General features: G+C 37.0%; 2 protein-coding genes across 3 annotated transcripts in view; both read left to right on the top strand.

The window, feature by feature from the left end:
* Positions 1-5,264, top strand: ltc4s (leukotriene C4 synthase). The gene is made up of 5 exons (XM_030145811.1): positions 1-265; positions 2,294-2,394; positions 3,399-3,469; positions 3,876-3,957; positions 4,643-5,264. Exons 1-5 carry the CDS (start codon positions 215-217, stop codon positions 4,782-4,784), a joined length of 447 nt encoding a protein of 148 aa, XP_030001671.1. The 5' UTR covers positions 1-214; the 3' UTR covers positions 4,785-5,264.
* Positions 5,265-17,139: 11,875 nt separating this feature from the next.
* The window catches only part of ccdc69 (coiled-coil domain containing 69), a 31,660-nt gene continuing 25,764 nt past the window's right edge, over positions 17,140-23,035 (top strand). For both annotated transcript variants that reach the window (XM_030145821.1, XM_030145820.1), the window contains exon 1: positions 17,140-17,225. In XM_030145821.1, coding sequence (XP_030001681.1) covers positions 17,205-17,225 — 21 coding nt within the window. In that variant the 5' untranslated portion in view covers positions 17,140-17,204. The remainder of the gene's footprint in view (positions 17,226-23,035) is intronic.

The following is a 23,035-nucleotide window of genomic DNA, read 5'->3' as shown; positions in this document are numbered from 1 at the left end:
AATTTTTACAGAAAATGTGTGAATAAATGCCCCACATGGATCATTCTGATGACCGGTGTTTTAAACTGACCTCAGAACTGTGTACAGGAAACCCCATGGCCCCGCCCCAACCCCTAGGTGAGCCCGCCCCCTGTTGCTCCGGGCCCCACCCCCTGCAGGTACCCTCCGCCTGCGTTTTCCCGTCTGCTCAGTCTGTTCAGGTCGTCGCTCAGACATGGAGGCGGTCTGCATCGGCGCCGTCACCGTCATGGCTCTGCTTGAACAAGGTGAGAGACGCAGTGCATCATGGGAAATATCCACAAACATCCTCCTGCGTTCTGTTTATCAGCTTTAAATCACTTTGTTGGTTTTTACTCATTTAGAAACATTTAATTTATTTACATCTGTGGTTATTTTTATGTTTCATCCTCTTATTTTATTCATATTTAATATATCAAAACTTCATGTTTCTTATATGTACTTTTTATTCTTATTATATTCATTCTGTTTTTGTTTTTTCTGTTTTTAAACATTTCTACAAGCATCAGAACTTCCTGCAGATTTAATTATGTTCTATATGTTGAATCTTATCAGTAAAGACCACTTGTTAAAATTTAAACTGTAAATGCTGTTTCTGAGTCTGTTTGAAGTCGTTGATAAAAACAGGAGTTGTAGAATCTGAAAGGGTTTGTTTTTTTGTTTTTTTCTGTGATGAACGTGATATTTCTGCTCCAAACAGATGACACTGAACGCACCACATTTACATTTAGTCCGACTCTCAGTGAACTTTGCTCCATGTGACACTGCAGCTGCTTCATGTTTTCATTCACATGTAATAAAAGCAGAAATCCAACGGTTCAGGACGTAGAGGACACATAAAACCACACACGTCCACGGAGAATGATGGGACGTTTACCCTGGGTTGTCCCCAAACTGTCCCTTTCATTAAACACAGAATCTATGCTCGTACTAACGTTAAAATGTTTGTCGGACAGTTGGTTTTACTTGTTTTTTTATATTTTTTTTTTTTTGTATTTGATCAACTTGAGCCACAAACAAAAATACCAAATATTCAATAAACGTCATATTTTTTAACCCTTTAAATACCGTGTTTGTAATGTAAACAAAGCATATTTTTGACGCAAAAAAGTTTGGGTTTTTTTCCCCCAGTATTCTACATATAAATTGTATTACATTTTTTGTTTTGTTTTTTTTTCAAAGTTATTTTTATTGTTTTTTACAGCAATAATGCAAAAAGATGTCAAGGCAATAAAAATTGTTTTTATACAGAACACTGGAGGGAAAAAAACCCCCAAATATTCAATCAATGTCATATTTTTTAACCTTTTAAATACCACGTTTGTAATGTAAACAGCAATTTTTTTTAACACAAAAAAGTTTTTTTTCTCCAATATTCTAGATATAAATAGGATTTTTTTTTTTTTTTTTTTTTTTAAGTTCTATGGTTTTTTTACAGCAATAATGCAAAAAGATGTCAAGGCAATAAAAACTGTTGTTTCTATACAGAACAGAGCAGAAAAAAATGACAAAATAAGCCACCTATCCTCATGGACAATAAAAATGGAACAGAGTTTGTAAAAGTGTAAGTTAAACAGAAGTACAAAAGATCACAAACAAAAAAAGCATATATATATATATATATATATATATATATAGTACACACACACACAAATAAAATGCAACATTATTTAATTATTATTTAATTTACCCATGCCATGATTTATAATATTGTGCCCACACCCTTTTTGTTGTTGTTTTGTTTCATGTTTAGTGGTAGTTTTTTATGTACGTGGGTGGGAGGGGATTTGGTTAAACTAAGAAAAACAATTCAAGACACTGTATCTAAAATGCATCATATATAGTTTTTCCTTTCTTGAATAAAATAAATATTTAAAAATAAAATAAAATGCAACATGACATATATATACATCCTTATACAAACATATGTATTTAGTATTTATTTATTTGCACATCACAAACAAGAATTAAAAAAAAAAAAAAATCATTTAAGTAACATTGTGCAGAAGAGGACAGAAGCCAAAAATGGCAGAAATAAACAATACACAAAAAAGAAATAAAGAATCAAAATATGACATAATTGAAATAATAAGTAAAAAATATAAATGAGATGATATATGCAAATGATCTGTACATGCCTTATTTTACTGCAGTCGAAACAGAACTCAAACGTATAAAATCGTCTGTTTTTACTAAAATTCCGATAAATAAATGAAATAAGAATCCATGTGTTTGTTCCGCTTCGTGGTTTTAATTTCACGTTTGCATCTTTTGCAGCGTATTCTCTCTGCAGGTGATCTACGCTCGGAGGAAGTACTCGGTGGCGCCCCCTGCCACGTCTGGACCGCCGGCGTTCGAGAGGATTTTCAGAGCACAGTCAGTCTGAGGGGGCGGGGCCTGAGGGAGGGGCGGGGCTTTGACACCTGTTGGTTTGAATGGAGCGGTGCGTGTGATTTAGTGCCATCTAGTGGTGAGGTCACAGTCGGGTTTATTTAAGTGGAAATGATGTTGTCGTTTTACTTACTGATCCTTTATCTGATCCTGTTAAACTTCGGCTTACAGTTATTTTTATATTTGTGAAGTTCGTTCTTTAAGTTTCGTGTCATTACGACCAAATCTGCATCAAATAACGACACAAAACCCCCAAACGAAATGTGCCTGAGGTTTTAATAAACTTGGATTTTAGTGACAGAACTGATCAAAGTAAGTGATGGGACACTCATCTCTTTTCCATCGTCCATCTGAGCTCAACTTTCCCCTTATTTATAATAAATGGGTTCAAAACACAAGTGTGTCATGTTGGTTTTTCCATTCAAGCCCACGTTTGTCTGTGAACACTGAAGGAAATTAAATGGGGTTTTGTGTAAGATGGAGGTAAGAAGTTATAGTTTCAAACCCTGAAATAGCATTTAGAGGGATTAATTATTTTGAAAGTCCGATTGTAATTTTTTTGGGACAAACAGTGGAATCTCTGTGAACTGGATCTACGTCCTGATGGTTTATTCAGTCTGTTTTTAACCTTCAGAGGTCTGAACTGAACACGTCTGTTTAATGAAGTCAGATGAAACAGATAAGTGTAGTTTATGACAAAGGTTTGTGTCATTGGGTCTGTTCATGAACGTACATGAATACAGCTGCGAAAACGGTCGAATAAAGGAGTTTAACGTCCTTTTATGGATGAACAGTCGTCTGGAATCTGAAAACACTGAATTTCCAAATAAAAAAACAAACTTTCTGATACAAACTGACACTAAAACAGAAGAAAAACATGAGGCTGAATCCAGAACACAGTCCTGGGCTTTTGAGGGTGAACCGCTCCCGTTGCCATAGTAACAGATGATGCCGTGGTTCTAATCCGGTTCCGTGTTTTCTCCTGTCAGAGCCAACTGCTCCGAGTATTTCCCCATCTTCATCACCGCGCTGTGGACCAGTGGAGTCTTCTTCAGCGAAGGTGGAGTCACATGACCTCACATGACCCCTGTGACCTCACATGACCCCTGTGACCTCACATGACCCCTGTGACCTCAGACTGTATTAACTGACGAGGACCATGAGACTAAAATAGAAGTAGATCAATAAAAATAATTAAATCAGATTTATTTGAACCATTAAATCTCTTTGAGAACAAATTTAGTTTTGATCTAATTTCATGGAATTCAGAGTTGAATGAAAACGAACAAAATATGAAAAAAAAGCAAAGTAATGATAAAAAATTAAGAAAACTGAACAAAATTGAACCTCAGCAAAAATTAACGAAACAGATTTTAAACAAATCAGTAAATAAACAAAAACATAAACAGTGACATAAACAATCATGGACCTGGTTCAGTTCTGTTCTGGTTCTGTTCTGTGTCCAGGTGCGTCTGCTCTTTGTGGGCTGTTCTACTTGTACGGACGTCTGCGATACTTCTGGGGATACGCACAGTCACCTCAGGGACGGTAGGACATCACTGACCTCTGACCCCTGATGATGACCTCTGATGATGACCTCTGACCCCTGATGATGACCTATGACCTCTGATGATGATCTCTGACCCCTGATGATGACCTCTGACCTCTGATGATGACCTCTGACCTCTGATGATGACCTCTGATGATGACCTCTGACCTCTGATGATGACCTCTGATGATGACCTCTGACCCCTGATGATGACCTCTGATGATGACCTCTGACCCCTGATGATGACCTCTGACCCCTGATGATGACCTCTGACCTCTCTTTGACTGTTCTTTTTTTTTTGTTTTCCTGTCGTTTTTTCCTCATTTTCTTCTCATACTTGTTTTTTCCATTTTTCCTGTCATTTTTTCCTATATTTTTTTCTCATTCTTGTTTTGTTTTTTCATTTTCCTGTTGTTTTTTCCACCTCTCCTTTTTTTACTCATATTTTCTGCTCATTCATTTTTTTCAGTTTTTTCTGTTTCCGTCATCTTTTCCTCGTATTTTCTTCTCGTTCTTGTTTTTTTTTCTGTTTTCCTTTTGTTTTTTCCTTGTATTTTCTTCTCATTCTTGTTTTTTTCTGTTATTTTTTCTGTTTTCCTGTTTTTTTTATCTGTTTTCCTGTCATTTTTTCCTCATATTTTCCTCTAATTCTTGTTTTTTTCTCCTTTTTTCCCTTTTTTCCAGTTTGGCTCCTCTCTACTTCAGCGCTCAGATCCTTTGGCTCCTCATCGGGTTTTCGTCTCTCGGGGTTTTCTTCTCGTTTTGTCGGATCTACCTGAACCTGGACCTGGTGCACATGCTCTGTTCGGTCCTGGGTTTTGTCTGACAGGATGGTTGGGGTCAAAGGTCGTGGTGTGTTTAGGAGCCGGTCTGAGGTCTGTCAGTTCTGCCGTCCTCCACTTGGACCAGTTTACTGTTTATATTAAGTTATTTGAATGTTTTATCGTAGTTCTTTTTGTTTTAAAGTTCTGATGTAATGATGCGTTGAACCTGCAGAGGGCGCCGTCGGATCATAAACGCCGTCAGGTGGAGCTGCAGGTCATTCTACATCATGTGATCCAACGTCTTATTCTTATTTATTCATTTATTTTTATTACGTTTACACATGTGTATTGATCATTCATAGTTTTTCATGTGTTGGTTCTGATTGGCTGATGTGACCCAACTTTGACGGATCCTCACTCCTCATTGGTTGTTTTTTACTCAGTGCATTAAAGTCGAATCCTGCTCATGAATAATGTGTTTTTACTCTTTTACAGTTTCATTTATGAGTCGCATAAATTAAATAAAACATTTACAGCACTGGTTTAGTTTTATTCAGTTGTTTATTTTGTCTTTATTTAATCAGAAAAAATAACAAGACACATTTACAAACATATGAAACACAAGGTAAATATTAAATGATCAACGTAAAGAAGGTTTTAAGATGTGTGAATGAATCTGGAACAAACAGAAGAAATGAATTCTGACGACCTGCACTTTTTCACAGATTAACAGATATTTACAGTCGGACGATTTTACAGTGAGTTAATGTGTGTTTTCTTTTGTTTATTTTGTTCATTTTTGGTGGATTCATGTGTTTTTGCTCATTTTTGTTTCATATTTTGTTAATCTAATATTTTCTTCATTTTTGTCATTTATTTTGCACATTTTTGTTGCATAATTTATTCATTTAATACTTATTTTCTTTTATTCATTTTCATTTATTTTAGGCTAATTTCCTTCCATTTTTTTTTTGTTCATTTCTGGTAGATGAATGTGTTTTTGCACATCTATGTTGTCTATTTTGCTCATTTTTGTCTTTTTTTTTTGCTTTTAATTTTTTTCCCCTTTTTTTTTTTTTTTTTTTTTTTTGCTTATTTTTGTTGCCTATTTAGTTTATTTAATACTTAATTTGTTTATTTTCATTTATTTTAGACTTGTTTTCTGTATTTCTGTTGAATTAATACTTATTTTCTTCATTTTTGGTTTATTTTGCTTATTTTTGATGCCTATGTAGTTTTTTCATACTTTATTTTCATTAGTGTTAGACTTGTTTTCTTAATTTTTGTTAAATTTACACTTATTTTCTTAATTTTTGTCATTTATTTTGTTGATTTCCCATTCATTTTCTTTATTTTCATTTATTTTACACTTATTTTCTTCATTTTTGTTGAATTAATACTTATTTTCTTTTTATTTATTTTGCTTATTTTTGATGCCTATGTAGTTTTTAATACTTGTTTCCTTTATTTTCATTAGTGTTAGACTTGTTTTCTTAATTTTTGTTAAATTTACACTTATTTTCTTAATTTTTGTCATTTATTTTGTTGATTTCCCATTCATTTTCTTTATTTTCATTTACACTTATTTTCTTCATTTTTGTTGAATTAATACTTATTTTCTTTTTATTTATTTATTTATTTTGCTTATTTTTGATGCCTATGTAGTTTTTAATACTTGTTTTCTTTATTTTCATTAGTGTTAGACTTGTTTTCTTAATTTTTGTTAAATTTACACTTATTTTAATTTTTGTCATTTATTTTGTTGATTTCACATTCATTTTGTTTACTTTCATTTATTTTACACTTGTTTTCTTCATTTTTGTTGAATTAATACTTATTTTCTTAATTTTTGTCATTTATTTTGTTCATTTCCCATTCGTTTTGTTTATTTTCATTTATTTTACACTTGTTTTCTTCATTTTTCTTGCATTAATCCTTCCTTTTCTGCTGTTATTTGGCTGATCCTTACTTGATGTGGTCTGCAGAAGGCGGCTCTCTGTGTGCAGTTTCCCAGTGTGACTCCATCTCCCAGCATGCCTCACTTCCTCCTCCTGCAGCCTGTGTTTCCTCTTCATGCTCGTGCTGGTTTTAATCTGTTTGTGAAGCTGATCTGATTAAAGTCTGCAATGACACACCTGCATGTCATCGACCAATCAGCGGCTGCCGTTTTAACTGGATCAGGTGTGAGTGTGTTGGCTCGACCCCCCCACCACCACCACCACCAGGACCCCCACCCCCATCCGGTTTCATCCTGTTCCTCCTGCTTCTGTTTTATGGACGGAAACTCGTGGCTCGTAAAAACACAGGGTTTCACTTGATGTCGTAAAGTTTTCTTCCTGAAAATAAACCCAGAGGTGAAAGTTTCCTCCAGTCGACGTTTAGATTCTACAAAGTTTATGTTCTTCATGTTCTTATTGATTCACCGAAGGGTTAAAACATCTGGAACCAGCCTGTGATTCACCTTTAATCAGAGAACCCGTGGAGCTGGATCAATGACAGTGGATAAAAGGAACAAAAATCAATTTAAAAAAAAAAAAACTACAAAATTGTAAATAATGTGGGGGAAAAATAAGCAAAAGAAAGTAATAAAGGATATCATAAGCAACAAAATTAACAAAAACAGCCAAAGTGATGAATGAAATGAAAAAGAATTATAATAAATCAACAAAATAAGTCACAAACTGACAAAATTTAAGAAAAAAAATGAATAAAAACAAGTAAAATAATAAAATGAATAAAAAGTTGAAACATTGATTCACCAGTGAAACCCACGGAGTTGGATCAATGAAAGTGGATAAAATGAACACAAATCAATTTAAAAAAAAAAAAAACAACTACAAAATAATAAATAATGTGGAAAAAAGTGAGCAAAAGAAAGTAAAAAAGGACAAAATAAGCAACAAAATGAACAAAACAGCCAAAAATATGAATAAAATTAATAAAAATGAATAATAAATCAACAAAATAATAAGTAACATGAACAAAATAAGCCACAAACTGAATAAAAGACAAGAAAAAAACTAACAAAAAAAGTGAAATTAAGAAAATTATGTTCAGTTAATGACAGACTGGACTGAAAAAGTAATTTTTTTTCTTCAGTTTAGTAGTTTAGTAGTAGTTTTGATAAAATAACCTTTGAATTTAATGTGAGTTTTAATGAACGTCTACATGATCAGTGAATTAAATATGGAAAAAAACAAGATTTACACTAAAAAAAAAGGCAAAACACAGAAGATAATACAATAATAAATGATGATAAATGCAGAAAAGTCTTCACAAAAATACTTGTAGGTTTTTAAGACTGCAGCGATTCCCAAACAAAAAGAATTCCATGTCTGTGGGACTGAAAATAAAAATATATTGCTTGAAAAAACAATGCAAAAGCTAAAATCCACCAAATACGACGTGGATGGGACGTGTTTTGCATCATTTTCTTTTCTTATTTTACACCTTTTTAATGTTTTTTGTCATTTTTCTGTTGTTTTTGTCACATTTGTTTCATCTTTACGTCATATTCTTCTAAATTATCAGTAAATTCAATACAGGAAAACACCTGATTTACACTGAAAAATGATCATAAATGATCATAAATGATCATAAATGACTTCTGAAAGGTTAAATATAGATAAAGTGGGTTTGGACGTGGACACACACACACACACACCCATACACACAGCTGTGGGTCTTTAAGGGTTAAATATCTTTTCCTTCGGATCATAAACGTCTCATACAGAACATCTTAATGATACCCTGTTGGTATTTTCGCCTCCAGCTGCAGCGAACACAGCCGCTCTATAAACACATCATCAGACGAGGGACCGCCCCAAACAGGAGGGACCGCCCCCAAACAGGAGGGACCGCCCTCAGGCGACTCAGGGCCATGTGACGTGTGGACGGTTGAACATGACGACCACAGCCTGAACATAAAGAACAGGAGCGACGACAGAAGCGTCCGCTGTGAGTTCCTTCTGCTCGTTTTAATGCATTTTATTATTATTGACTGTGAGAGGGAAAGTGGGCGGAGCCTCCGTGACGTCACTTATCGGTTTGTAGACGGACACTGTGACGCCTCGAGTTTAGCCGATGCTATTTGTTTTGGATTCTTTGGAAACAGAAGTGACCGTATTTGGAAAAGAGGGTGGAGTCAGAGGATTGGAGCCACCCACTGTAAAGACAAAGTGGGCGGAGTCATGATTATGTTTAATGCACATTTTGGAAACAGTACAATTTTTTTTTAGCACAAATTTGTCCAAATAAAAAACACTATCATTGCTTCTTTAACCTCCTGAGATCCAGCAACTCACGTTTGTCGTCTGTGGTGGACGAGTTTTACAGCTTTACTGAAAAAAAGTCCACTGAAAAGGACATTATATATGTAAACAAAAGAAATGTGTCTGAAAAAACAGTTGCATCATGTTGTTTCCAATTAAAGCAAATATTTAATGTCAAAAATGTGAAAAGGTAAACAACAACAACACACACACTGGAATAAACAATAAACAACAACAATGCACACTGGAATGAACAAAAAACAACAACAATGCACACTGGAATAAACAATAAACAACAACACACACTGGAATAAACAATAAACAACAACAACACACATTGGAATAAACAATAAACAACAACAACACACATTGGAATAAACAATAAACAACAACACACACTGGAATGAACAATAAACAACAACAACGCACACTGGAATAAACAATAAACAACAACACACACTGGAATAAACAATAAACAACAACAACACACATTGGAATAAACAATAAACAACAACAACACACACTGGAATGAACAATAAACAACAACAACACACACTGGAATGAACAATAAACAACAACAACACACATTGGAATAAACAATAAACAACAACAACACACACTGGAATAAACAATAACCAACATAAACACCATCTGACCACAGAAGTGTATGAAGTCTATGTTTGGAGCAGCCTCTAGTGTCTGTCTGTGGAATTACACTGAACACATTAAAGAACTGGACTCGGTTTTTTTTTTCTGTTTCTGTTCAAATGATCTGATTCTGATTCAATTCCAGTTTGTTGACATGAATATTTAATATCTGGAGGTTTTTAAACATTAGTTAAACCTTTAATGTGTTTGTTTTTAGTTTTTTAGTCGATGTTTTGTTGGATTCTTGATGATGAAGATGATGATGGTCTTTTTGTTAAATTCATATTTTCTGTCTGATTTTCTGTCGTCCATCGTCTTTTCCTTCGTGTTTCCAGACTCGTGGCGTTTCTTCCTCCCTGTTTTGGCGTTGTCGTATTTTTACCCAAACGCCGTCGTCTTTTCATTCGCTGTGATTAATGACGAGCTGAAAACGGCGTCACATGTGATGGATGAGAGTTAAAGCAGCTGAAACGCGTCTCATGACTTCATTTATTATTAAACCTTCAGGCCTTCGCTTCATGTTTTCACTGCGTTGTCATGGAAACGGAGCAGGAGGAGGTGGTGCATTGTGTGTATGCTGAGGTTCATCAGATAAAAGTCAGGTTTCTGTTCATGAAGCTCAGATTTAACACAAACCTGCTGCAAAAGAAGTGGGTTTGTGTTGTTTTTAAGTGAATTCATGATAAAAAGAAAAGGAAGAAAATAAACCATTAAATTATTTGGATCATTTTGTTGAATATTTTTATTCATTTTTGTCATTTTTATTTAATTTATTACATATTTTGTTCTTGTATTTGGTAATGTTTGTTCATTTTTGGGAGTTTGGTTCATTATTTTCTTCTTTTTCTTGTTTATTCTGCTCATGTGGGGTCATTTCTGTTACTTTTTGTTCATTTTTTTTCATTCATCACTTTTTCTTCATTATTTTGTTCAGTTTTGTTCTATTTCAGTGATTTCTTTTGCATATTCATTTTTTTTTTTTTTTGGTCATGTTTGTTTTTTGTTTTTTATTATTCTTTTTTTTGTCATTTCTGTTCATTTTGGATTTTTTTTTTTCTTTTTTCTTGCTTATTTTTAATGTTTAATTATTTTTGTCGTTTTCTCATCTGGTCCTGGTCCTTCTGGTCTCTGTAGTCTCATGTGGTCCCGGTATTTGTTCTTTGTGGTCCTGGTCTCTGTGGTCCTGGTCTTTTTGGTCCTGGTCTTTTTGGTCCTGGTCTCTGTGGTCCTGGTCTCAGTGGTCTGGATCTTTGTGGTCCTGGTCTCTGTGGTCCTGGTCTTTTTGGTCCTGCTTTCAGTGGTCCTGGTCTCTGTGGTCCTGGTCTTTGTGGTCCTGATCTTTGTGGTCCTGCTCTCAGTGGTCCTTGTCTCAGTGGTCTGGATCTTTGTGGTCCTAGTCTCTGTGGTCCTGGTCTCTGTGGTCCTGGTCTTTGTGGTCCTGGTCTCGATGGACCTGGTCTTTTTGGTCCTGGTCTCATCTGGTCCTGGTCTTTGTGGTCCTGGTCTCATCTGGTCCTGGTCCTGGTCTCATCTGGTCCTGGTCTCTGTGGTCCTGGTCTCATCTGGTCCTGGTCTCTGTGGTCCTAGTCTCATCTGGTCCTGGTCTCTGTGGTCCTGGTCTCATCTGGTCCTGGTCTCTGTGGTCCTGGTCTCATCTGGTCCTGGTCTCTGCGGTCCTGGTCTCTGTGGTCCTGGTCTCATCTGGTCCTGGTCTCTGTGGACCTGGTCTCTGTGGTCCTGGTCTCATCTGGCCCTGGTCTCTGTGGTCCTGGTCTCATCTGGTCCTGGTCTCTGTGGTCCTGGTCTCTGTGGTCCTAGTCTCATCTGGTCCTGGTCTTTGTGGTCCTGGTCTCATCTGGTCCTGGTCTCTGTGGTCCTGGTCTCTGTGGTCCTGGTCTCATCTGGTCCTGGTCTCTGTGGTCCTGGTCTCATCTGGTCCTGGTCTCTGTGGTCCTGGTCTCATATGGTCCTGGTCTCTGTGGTCCTGGTCTCTGTGGTCCTGGTCTCATCTGGTCCTGGTCTCTGTGGTCCTGGTCTCATCTGGTCCTGGTCTCCGTGGTCCTGGTCTCATATGGTCCTGGTCTCTGTGGTCCTGGTCTCTGTGGTCCTGGTCTCATCTGGTCCTGGTCTCTGTGGTCCTGGTCTCATCTGGTCCTGGTCTCTGTGGTCCTGGTCTCTGTGGTCCTGGTCTCATCTGGTCCTGGTCTCTGTGGTCCTGGTCTCTGTGGTCCTGGTCTCATCTGGTCCTGGTCTCATCTGGTCCTGGTCTCATCTGGTCCTGGTCTCTGTGGTCCTGGTCTTCCTGTCGTCCTTTGTGTGTCTGTTGTGTGCAGTGTGTGAATGTGTATCTCAGGCATGTACTGTTTGCACACGGACACGCCCCCTGTAGGCCACAGACACGCCCCCTGTAGGCCACAGACACGCCCCCTGTCCCCCACAGACACGCCCCCTGTCCCCCACAGACACGCCCCCTGTCCCGTCCTGCTGGACAGTGTGTTGCCGTGTGGACTCGTCCATGTGTGGAATGTATGGTCTCTATTTTCAGCCTCAGCACCAGTTGTTCTTTTCTTTCCATTCAACAACAGCTGCTTCTGTTTCTGTTACCATGGCAACACGGCGGCGTTGGCGGTGTCCACCTGTATGACGTCACGTATGACGCCATCATCTGCAAAATCTGCACGAGAAAAAAAAAAAACACCTCATCATATTTACACTGATAAAAACAACATCAGTTTGGATCCAGAGGGAATTAATGTCATTAAAGTGTGAAAATGAGTGACATCTAGTGGTGAATCTGCAGATATTCTGTTATTATTACATTCTTCTGTTCTTTTTGTTGATCATTTTTGCAATTTTTGTTCATTTTATTGATTATTTTTTATTCATCTTAAATCATTTGTTAATTTTTTTGTAAATTTTTGTGCAAATTTTGTTCATGTTTTGTCATTTTTACCTCCGCCAAGGAGGTTATGTTTTTGCCAGGGTTTGTTTGTTTGTTTGTTTGTTTGTTTGTCTGTCCGTTAGTGTGCAACATAACTCAAAAAGTTATGGACAGATTTGGATGAAATTTTCAGGGTTTGTTGGAAATGGGATAAGGAAGAAATGATTAAATTTTGGTGGTGATCGGGGGTGGGGGGGCCCATGGGGGGGGGCCCACTGATCAGCCTTGGCGGAGGTCTGCGCTCTCCGAGTGCTTCTAGTTATTCATTATTTTTAATCATTTTTGTGTATTTTGTTCATTTTTAATGTTTTTTTTGTTCATTTAATCGATTATTTCTGCTAATTTTTTGATAGTTTTGTTCACTTTCTTGCTTATTTAATTTATTTTCTGTCTTTTTGTCCATTTCGTTGATGATCCTCAGCATCCGATTGCGTCAGATTCAAGGATTTTAATATTTAAAACTTTAATCAGCTGAAAACACCGACTTAATTAACAATTAGTGACTTTTTATTTATCTCTTTAACACTGACTTATTTTATAATACAACAGGAGTTAATGCTAACGTTAGGTCAGCTGAAGCCCCGCCCCTTCATCCTACGGGATCTAAGCTTAAAAAAAAAAAAAAAGATATTATAGTTGTTATATTACAGTGAATGTTGATAGATGAGTTATATTTTAATCCTCATTGAATTACTGCAACATTTTCACATATTAATATTTTTCAGTTAAAAGACTATTTTCCAGGTGAAAAAACTCTTAAAACCACATTAAACCTCGACGACTGAGGTAAAACAGACCTGATATTCAGTCTGCTGAGCTATTTAACACAAAACTAGATGTTTCTACTATTTTTACCACAAACTGTGATTTCCTTGACTCATAAAATGATCCTAACCTGTTAAACCCTGGTTCATTTGAGTCTGAACCATTTCAGTCCAACACAAACTGATGGATGAACATCGACAGCAGAAAATTCATTCATATAAAACCAAGTTATGATTAAAAACAGTAAATATAAGACCACATTCATCAACAAGGTGTTTGTTGTGCATTAAAATAGTTTGTGTTCATGTTTTAATGAGGTTTTGGATTCACTTTATAGAACGTCACATTTCATTCCAGACACAATCGACCTCATATGTTTTTAAACTCTGGTCCATTTGTTTCCAGTAGGAATCATTTCAGCGTAACACAAAACAATGGATACAGAGGTTAAAGGTCAACTCACTTTATTATCCCTGTGGGGACATTCAGTCTGTGTTTGGACCATAACACACACACACACACGCACACACACACACACACACACACACACACACATATATAAAGTACTTAGCATTAGCAATTCACTATTAGCAATTAGCCATTAGCTGATAGCCAAGCCCCATTCATATAAAACCAAGTTATGATCAGAAAAAAGTAAAGTTAAGTCAACAGTCCTCATCACGTCTTCATAATATTCATTTATTTGTCTTCTTTGTCTCGTTCAGTGCGTTCTGTTGGTAAATAAATAACCCTTGTACTGTTGGATGTGCTGAGGGTTAGCTTAGCACTGTTAGCTTAGCGCTGCAGAGTTTGTCTCATTGGTCTGTTATATTTAATTATACCATCCATCCATCCTCTCCCTCCCTCCCTCCCTCCCTTCTTTCTTTCTTTCTTTCTTTCTTTCTTTCTTTCTTTCTTTCTTTCTTTCTTTCTTTCTTTCTTTCTTTCTTTCTTTCTAATACTTCCTGGACTGTGATGTTTTTCTCTTTTCTTGTGACTACAGGAACAGTAGGAGAACGTTGGTGAATCCCATAAATCTCTGAACAGAATTCGATCATATTTGTTCATGTACAGTTTCTTGGATGAAGCTCATTGTTTCATGACTCTGGACCTGCAGTGAAATGATGGTGTTTGTGTTCAGAAACAGGATGGATCCAGTTGGACTGTCTGTTGTTCAGATGAATTTAGTTTATTCATAACTTTAGTTTCAGTGCATGTGTGTTATGACGGGTTTAACTGTGATGATGATGATGATGATGATGACTGAAGTATTTATTCTGAATATGAATGTTAAAAGAAAAATAAATAAACAAAATATTTCAACATAAGACATAAAATACATATTTGAGAAGAAGTATCACTTATAAACTCCACCCCTCCTCCTTAAATAATTCATAACAATAATAAACATCTTAGTTTAACGTATCTATACTCTAAAAACTGATACTTATTGTTCAATAATTTTGTTTCTGACTTTATATTATTAAGAAGAAATATAAATAGAATTTACATAATTACACAATAACACACGCATATATACACACACACACACATATACATACACACATATACATACACATACACACATATATGCTTGTCCATCCTTATGACCCCAGTGAACCCCCGGTGACCCCTCCCTCATCCCTGTCCCTGTGTTTTAATAGTTTCATGCACACATTCCTTCATCTCTATGTTGAATCTGTCTCAAACACAAACACTTATCCTGGTCGTTCATATTAAGAGAATAATAAAGTTAATTTTCCCTCTTAAATTAAAGGGTCAGAAACAGTTTCATGTGCCATTTCTCAAACAGACTCATTTTTTATCTGAAGAACTCTGTTTTATTGAACTGTTTACAAAGTATCAGTATCACTGATAGAAAAAAAGATATAATTAATATAAAACAAAACCTAAACAGGACTCATATATGTAAATGCACTATTAACTTTAATAATAATAGTTGTTCATTTTGCATCCACATGTCACGCAGGAGGAATTTCAGTATTTTTACCCTAAATGTTCTTTCTGTCAGTCGTACCACTCAGACCTGTTCATACATGTATTAAACATGGAGATCAGTTTTTGAGTTTGGGTCCATGTGGCACTGCTGGACCTGGACATTTTAACCCCCCTCATGAATACAAAATGATGATGATGATGATGATGATGATGATGATGATGGTGTGAATTCCTGAAAAGCAGCCGCTCTAAAACCTAATGAGGATGTAAATAAACCTGCATCGAACTGTATTTATGAGTTTTTATCTTCAGTTTATGACGTAATGACAGCCTTTCTCATCGTTATAAAATATTATGTGGTTGAAATGTTTCACATTAATCGATAAAACCTCGTTCACTTTCACTCTTTATGAGAATTAAACCTTTCATCAATAACATTAATAAAAGTCTCAATGTCATGTGGTTGCATGAGGCAGCTTCATCTAAAAATATGTTGGTGTTTAATTTCAGGACTAATCTGGAAGTTGTACCCCCCCCCTACACACACACACACACACACACACACCCGCAGACCCCCCCCGTCCACACTTTAATCTGAACCACATTTCTGCTGTCATGAATACAACAGGACCACATGACCCTGACTCTGTTCACAACCAGCTCCACTGTCTTCACCTTAACCGTTTACATCCGACACAATGGACCCTCCACTGCGCATGTCACAGTATGAAAATCTGACGCCTTCACAGATTGTCGGAAATTCAGCTACTACAGATTCAACCCGTGATGAGGAGGAACCAGGACGTGACGCCATGTGAGTTTCAGCCTTGTTTATTACTGACACGTGCATGCAATTAAAGCGTTCATTTAAAAGACCATAGTGAAAGAAAGTAGCTTTAGTTATCCAAAAGAAAGAAGTCATAAAATTCAACAGCATAGAATAAAAACATTAAAGTCATAAAAGTGAGATGAACTCAGTACAAAGAGTGAAGAACTTATATTGTACTATGATTTTGAACATCAGGATTTTTGTAATTAACAAATTACACAAACTGATTTTGATTATTAGAATGTGTCGTTAGTTTACTAGCTGTGAACCAATTGATTAATTAATTATTTGTTGTATCTTTACTTGCAGCTGATGCTCTTCCACTTAAAGAATAAAATTAAAAATATATGTACACTTTATTATTATTATGTTAAATGGCAAAATGCTGTCATTATTTGGTGTAACTAATTTCTTGTTTCTTTCAAGTTTTTTAAGTGTGTCTTTATTTGGATTTCTTATATATTTTTTTGCTATCATGTCTATTATTATTTATTTTAATGTAGAGGCCTAAGACACTTGTCTTGGTGTCTGATCCATATTTTACTGTTTTTAGTTTTCCTTTCATACAGTATCAACTGGCATCAGAGTCAAACACCATATGATTCAGGAAAACATCAAGATTCATCTGTTTTATTTTATAGTCAGTATTTTTAACCTTTCCTAAAGCGGTTCCAGGATTTTTTTTATTTTAAGAAAGTAACGCTGCAGAACGTTGAATGCATTAGCTGTGAATCCTCTAGATGTGTAAATAAGACGTTTGTTTCACTGCAGGACAGCTGAGAAACCCCACTTGAACCTGAACAGGGCTGGATGACATGATGGAACAGAATATGACTTTGTTTTGTTTCTCTCCTGGAGACTTTTCCTTTAAATTCAACTTGTAAAAACGTCGGAATGTCCGATCTCCGAGTCGTCCCTGAAGTGGCCGGCTGCATGCTCCGCCCCCTGAGCCCGGTGCGTTCACGGCCCGTCTTTCCGGAGAGTTTGAAAGTTGTCAACAGCGGGAGGAGGAGGCGCAGACCCGGGACGGACGCGGCTTCGGACGGATCCAGAGCTCCGAGTGGGAGGAATGGGCTGCGGCCACAGCAAGGTGAGTCCCCGGCACCGAACCCCGGCCCGAACCCGTCGGTCCGGGCGAGAGAAGAGGCTCCGGGTCCGCTGGAGGTCGGAGGGGGGGGCTCATTAGCAGGCGGCCGGGATCCGCTGCTGGTCCGCGGACACAAAACGTGCCGAGAATGAACCCCATAACCAGGACCCGGACCCGGACCGACCCGGACTCCTTTAAAACACGACTTTTGTCAAAAATACTTAAAGCTAAACTTTTGTCGCAGGTGCTGAGTTTTGTGGAGTCAAAGTAACGCGATAAAAGCCGTTAGCTGGTGGTTTGGTGAACATCTGTTTTCAATCTCACATCGTGTTCGAGTCGTTTTTCCCACGATTGTGTCCGAAAAAAGCCGAGTGTTTGTCTCACCTGAACATCTGCCTGTGTGGACCCTCTGAGGCTGATGGAACTGTTCTGAGGTTGGACTCAGTTTAGGGAGGTTTTCCAGAACTTTTGTCTCTGAAAATGACCTGATGAAGAGGAATGTGTTCCACAAGGATTCCCATCAGGTCCGAAAAGGGAAGAATCCTGAGAGTTCGGCTGATTTGACATGATTTAATGACCTTTTTATTATTTTCAGGCAGCAGTATGTTATCAGTATATTACATCATGTATAGAACTTCTATATATGTAAAGAAAAAAACAAAAAGCCATTCATACAGAGGAGCAGTGACAGAAAGAACAAAAATGTACACAGAAAACTCAAATAATGTTTATGAGAAATAATTAGTATTTTTTCCATTCCATCCTTTCCTTTCAGAACCCCTTTTCCCTGTAGGAGATGAACACCTGACATAAGGATGTAACCATATGACAATTTCATATCACCGTTATTGTGACCAAAATTATCACGGTTATCATTATTATCATGGTATTGTAGAAATGTGCTCAAAATGTTCAAAAAGTACTAATACACACACTGAAATAATTGAACCAAGTTGTATTTTGAAAAATAAATAAATAAATAATAAATAAATAAATAAATAAATAAATAAAGGCAAAATGTATGTTCTGTTGCAGAAACATTCAAATATTAACATGTAAACATCAAACATGCAAATGTGCATTAAAGATGGAACCTTATAGCCATTGTTTGACCATTTTCCAGATTAAGTTTGAGTTGAAAGTGCAGTAATCGAACACAGTTATCATGATAATTGGAATTTAAACAGTAATACTAACTGTCGGGGATTTTACCATGGTTTATCATTATACTGGTAATCGTTACGTCCTTAACCCAACATTTAAAGTGTAGCTTGAACCAGAGGTTTCCATGGGTCTATACACGCTAGCCTCATCAGGTAGAATCAGCTCCTAAACCTGTTACAAAATCAACCCAGTTTTGCCAATTTTATTTATTTATGTATAAAGTTTATTTGATAGGGACAATGCAAATTACATAATATAACTCCTACCTGTTACAAACCAGCTGTAGTAACTGATGAGTCACATAAAGAGATTACAACTATTGGTAGTTTCCATCTGCAGTCCCTGGTCAGGCTTTTAGAAGAAGAAAGAAAGAAAGAAAGAAACGGAGATCATTAAGATTGCATAAAATGACATGTTACAGTCACAGATGTAAAAAAAAAAAAAAAGCAATACAAATATAGCAAATATTTACATCAAAGTTACATAAAACTTCAGTAAATTCAGAATCGTTAAAAATGCTCTCATCTCTAGTTTTGCTTTAGCCTCTGACACTTTTGTTAAGTTTTTAGATAAGATAAGATAAGCCTTTATTTGTCCTATTAGGGGAATTTCCAGGTTACTGCAGTGAAGCACAAAAAGCACTAGAGCAGAAGAAGAGCAAAATGACAAACTAAGACAGATGGACAAAGCTCTGTTTACTGTTTACAGCTGTGTGTGTGTATGCTGATCATACACACATCATTTTCTGTCTTCTTGTCTTTCTGTGGACAGTGTGTTCCACAGCGGAGAACCTTTGCTAGAGAACGGTGACGGCCCATGGAGGTCTGTCCATGTGTGGTTTTACGGTTACCACCGGCTGCACCTCTGATGTTTCTGACAGTTTTGTAAACATTTAAAAGGCAGTTTCAGCTTTGAGAATTGTATAAAATGACCCAGACTGAGCAGATGATACTGCGTCAGTATGTGACAGTGGGTGTACTTTAACAGACAGTTTATCCCCTTTAACCTCTATCCAGTCCTCCATGTATTTTATTCTATTTTTCACAGATTTAAAGATAAAACTGATGGAAAACATGCAACAAGTGAAACATGATCAAACATAGAACTGATGATTCATGAAGAATTAGGAGAAAAATGTTCAAATGTCCAGTAAAAATCTGTCCTTTCATCAGTTATTAAGACCAGACCTGAGTCCAAACTGTGGAAAAACTAAAACAGATGAAGAGTTTGTCTGTGATTCTGCACCTGAGCCTTAAACCGCAGGTCAAACCCTGAACTATACGAACAGATCATGAAGCTTTTGTTAAAACGTCCTGTTCTTATTTTCTACTGGTGGTCGCTGCTTCCACATCCAAGTGAAACCAGCTAAAGGACCTGTTCTTCAGGGGTTAAGGAGTTCTTTCTCCTTCATATTGCATCGTTTTTATCTGCTTTTGTCTTATTTATCTCTGCACACACGTCTGGTAACAATAACAGTTCAAATCTTACCTGAAATGATCTTCACATTCTCTTCCTAAATCTGCAGCTGCTCATGAAACCCTGAGTCAGTGATTGTGTGTTTGTGATTCGGCTCAAATCTCTGCATTCTTGGCATCATTTAGGAAACATATTAGTGTAAACGGGGATTTTTGGGTCAAACTGAGGCAGAAGTGTTTCCATGCAACTGGTTCAGACGTCACAGAAAACAGGTTTTTCTTAGTTTATGGTTCTATGTGTTGTATTTCTACTTTAAAGAATTAAAAATGAGCTAAACTGATCATTAGTGTTTAGAATACAGATCTGTGAAGTTCTGCTGATCTAACGATTTTAGAGATGAAAAGAATTTAATTCCAACAATTTTATATATATATATATATATATATATATATATATATATATATATATATATGTGTGTGTATATATATATATATATATATATATATATATATGTATATGTGTGTGTGTGTGTGTGTGTGTATATATATGTATATGTATGTGTGTGTAAACACTCTATTAAACACAGCAATATGTATTTGACAATATATTATCAATATGAAAATTAAACAAATATACATAACTAAGTGCAGAAATATTGTTATTAAACTTCTGTGGTTCTACAGTTTAATTTTAGTGTAATTTTAGTTTAATTTTAGTAAATTTTAGTTTAGTTTTAGTCTAATTTTAGTCTAATTCCTGCTCATATGGACTTAAATTTAATGTCGATCAGTTTCTTCTCGGTTCAGACTCTTCGATGTCGTCCGTCCTGGACTTTCAGGAATGTCCAGCTCCATAAACACCTGATGTGACATCGTGAGAACAGACAGAAATATCTCTGTGAAGGCGTCGCTGTGGGCGGAGTCTTAACCGATCGATCAGTAAACCCCTGGGCTGGATCTGTGACGTGGGTCCTGTTGGTCCGCAGCCTCGATTTAACGGTTTATTTGTGGGTCCGTGGTCGTGTTCTCGTCTCCGCTTCATGTCGACACTTTTATTTATGGCTTCAGAAAAACAGCTGGTTGACAATGACGAAGGGGCCCAACCTGAGGTCCGGGGGCCTGGGGGGGAGGGGGTGGTGGTGGTCCTGACCTGACTGGATCAGTGAAGTTCAGGCCTGTCGTCGTCAGATTGAAAGTTCAACCCCGAGGCCTGAAACCAGATCCAGTAGATCCGGTCTGATCAGACCCAGGAGGCCCTGAAACAGGTTCAGGATCCTCAGTGTTTAGAAAGTGGAAAACACTGAGGATGGAAACAAACCTCTGTTTACCTTCTGTTTCTGTCAAAGTATTAGAAGAACAGAATTTAGAAGAATACACTTTATGAAGAAGAACAGTTACTGACATTTAATCACACGTGGTCTTTGATTGACATCTGTTCAGGCCTGTTTAGGTCCAGTTCATCTGAACCGTCTGGATTTGTGTTTCACAGACTGTTTTATTTAGTTTGTAGTGAATTAAAACCATGTAAATATGTCAGTCATGAGCGTCTGTGTCAGTTTCTACGCTCAAACATCAGCAGCTTCAGACACTTTGGGAAAACCTGTTCAATGGAACCTGGAGTGAATGTTCATTTAGTTCTGTTTCATACATGTTCGGTTCTGTCAGTAACCTCCGATCTGGCCCACTGTCCACTAGGTGGGTATACTGGTCCTGATACTGGTTTACTGGTGCTGATACTGGTTTACTGGTGCTGATACTGGTTTACTGGTCCTGATACTGGTTCACTGGTGCTGACACTGGTTTACTGGTCCTGATACTGGTTTACTGGTCCTGATACTGGTTCACTGGTGCTGATACTGGTTTACTGGTGCTGATACTGGTTTACTGGTCCTGATACTGGTTTATTGGTCCTGATACTGGTTTACTGGTCCTGATACTGGTTTACTAGTACTGATACTGGATTACTGGTACGGATACTGGTTTACTGGTACTGATACTGGTTTACTGGTACTGATACTGGTTTACTGGTACTGATACTGGTTTATTGGTCCTGATACTGGTTTACTGGTACTGATGCTGGTTTATTGATTCTTGTCTGCTATCTTAAACCAAGGATGCACTGGTTGGTGACTCATGTGGACTTTTCTGGCAAAAATCCCAGGATGCATTTCGTGCTACTGTCGACTTACAGACACGTGTGTTCTTAGGAAGTCCATTCTCTTGGACCATTTTTACTACGACTAAATTCGCAAATCTGAACTCAACAGACTTGACATTGACAAACTTCTCGTATGTCAACTAGTTTCTTAACCTGCATTCGACTCAAACTCATATTTCTGTGTTTTTTTTTTTTTGTTTTTGTTTTTGGTGAAGTCGAAGCTGAACATGAGTCAGGATCATATGTTGATGATGAAGGTCTGTGATGACGGTTGTTTACGGTTGGAGAACGTCATCAGGGAGAAAACTGGCTCATCTGGTTGTGTTGTGATTGATTGTGTTTTTCTGGATGGTTTTGTTTCCCCTTTGGTCAACTTCTGGCTGAAGGGGTGTTGTAATCATTTTTTCATCTGTCTGTCTGTCTGTCTGTCTCTGTCCATTCAACGACATAATCGCTTTATCTGTAGAATACATTCAGATATCTGCACCACATTTATCCTGTGGATGCATCTGGGCATGGAGCAGAAGAATATTGAACACATGTGACCTTTGACCTACTGTTTCCAGGTCCAGTGTCCTTGTGCAGTTCTAATATCTGAGTACTTTCACACATAAATATCCAATCCACTTTATTTTTACCGCACATTTAAATAACAAGAACGTTTCCAAAGTGCTGCACATCATACAAAGAATAAAACAATTAAGAGAAATACTAAAAACAATACATAAGTACATAAAAGTACAGGAATGCTCTAAATAACACAAAATCAAACAGTTAAAAAGGCATAAAATCAATAAAAGTAAATAAATAAATAAAAGACACAGAGGACGACAGAACTCACACTATATGAATGTAATAAGTTTGACACAAAAACAGTCTGATCTAAAATGCCAGAACTGGAACTTTAACAGAATCTTACTCTATATTTGGCCGAAGGGGATTGAAAGTGTGAAGCAGGTTACGTTATCTGTGTTGTGGCGAACATGTTCTCATCGATGAAGTCATCGACAAGACACAGCTGCATGTTTCGGCTCGACCATGAACCGAAGCTGAACTTTAATAAAACAACACCTCAC

The sequence above is a fragment of the Sphaeramia orbicularis genome, chromosome 10 (assembly GCF_902148855.1).
Source record: "Sphaeramia orbicularis chromosome 10, fSphaOr1.1, whole genome shotgun sequence".
Lineage (NCBI taxonomy): Eukaryota > Metazoa > Chordata > Actinopteri > Kurtiformes > Apogonidae > Sphaeramia > Sphaeramia orbicularis.
Note: the sequence above shows the minus strand (reverse complement) of the source record. Positions and strands in the feature narration are given on the sequence as shown.

Coding starts and splice junctions, on each gene's coding strand:
- ltc4s (XM_030145811.1), top strand. CDS start 215: ATGGAGGCGGTCTGCATCGGCGCCGTCACCGTCATGGCTCTGCTTGAA. Junction 2,395..3,398: donor GAGAGGATTTTCAGAGCACA/GTCAGTCTGAGG, acceptor TTCTCCTGTCAG/AGCCAACTGCTCCGAGTATT. Junction 3,958..4,642: donor GCACAGTCACCTCAGGGACG/GTAGGACATCAC, acceptor CCTTTTTTCCAG/TTTGGCTCCTCTCTACTTCA.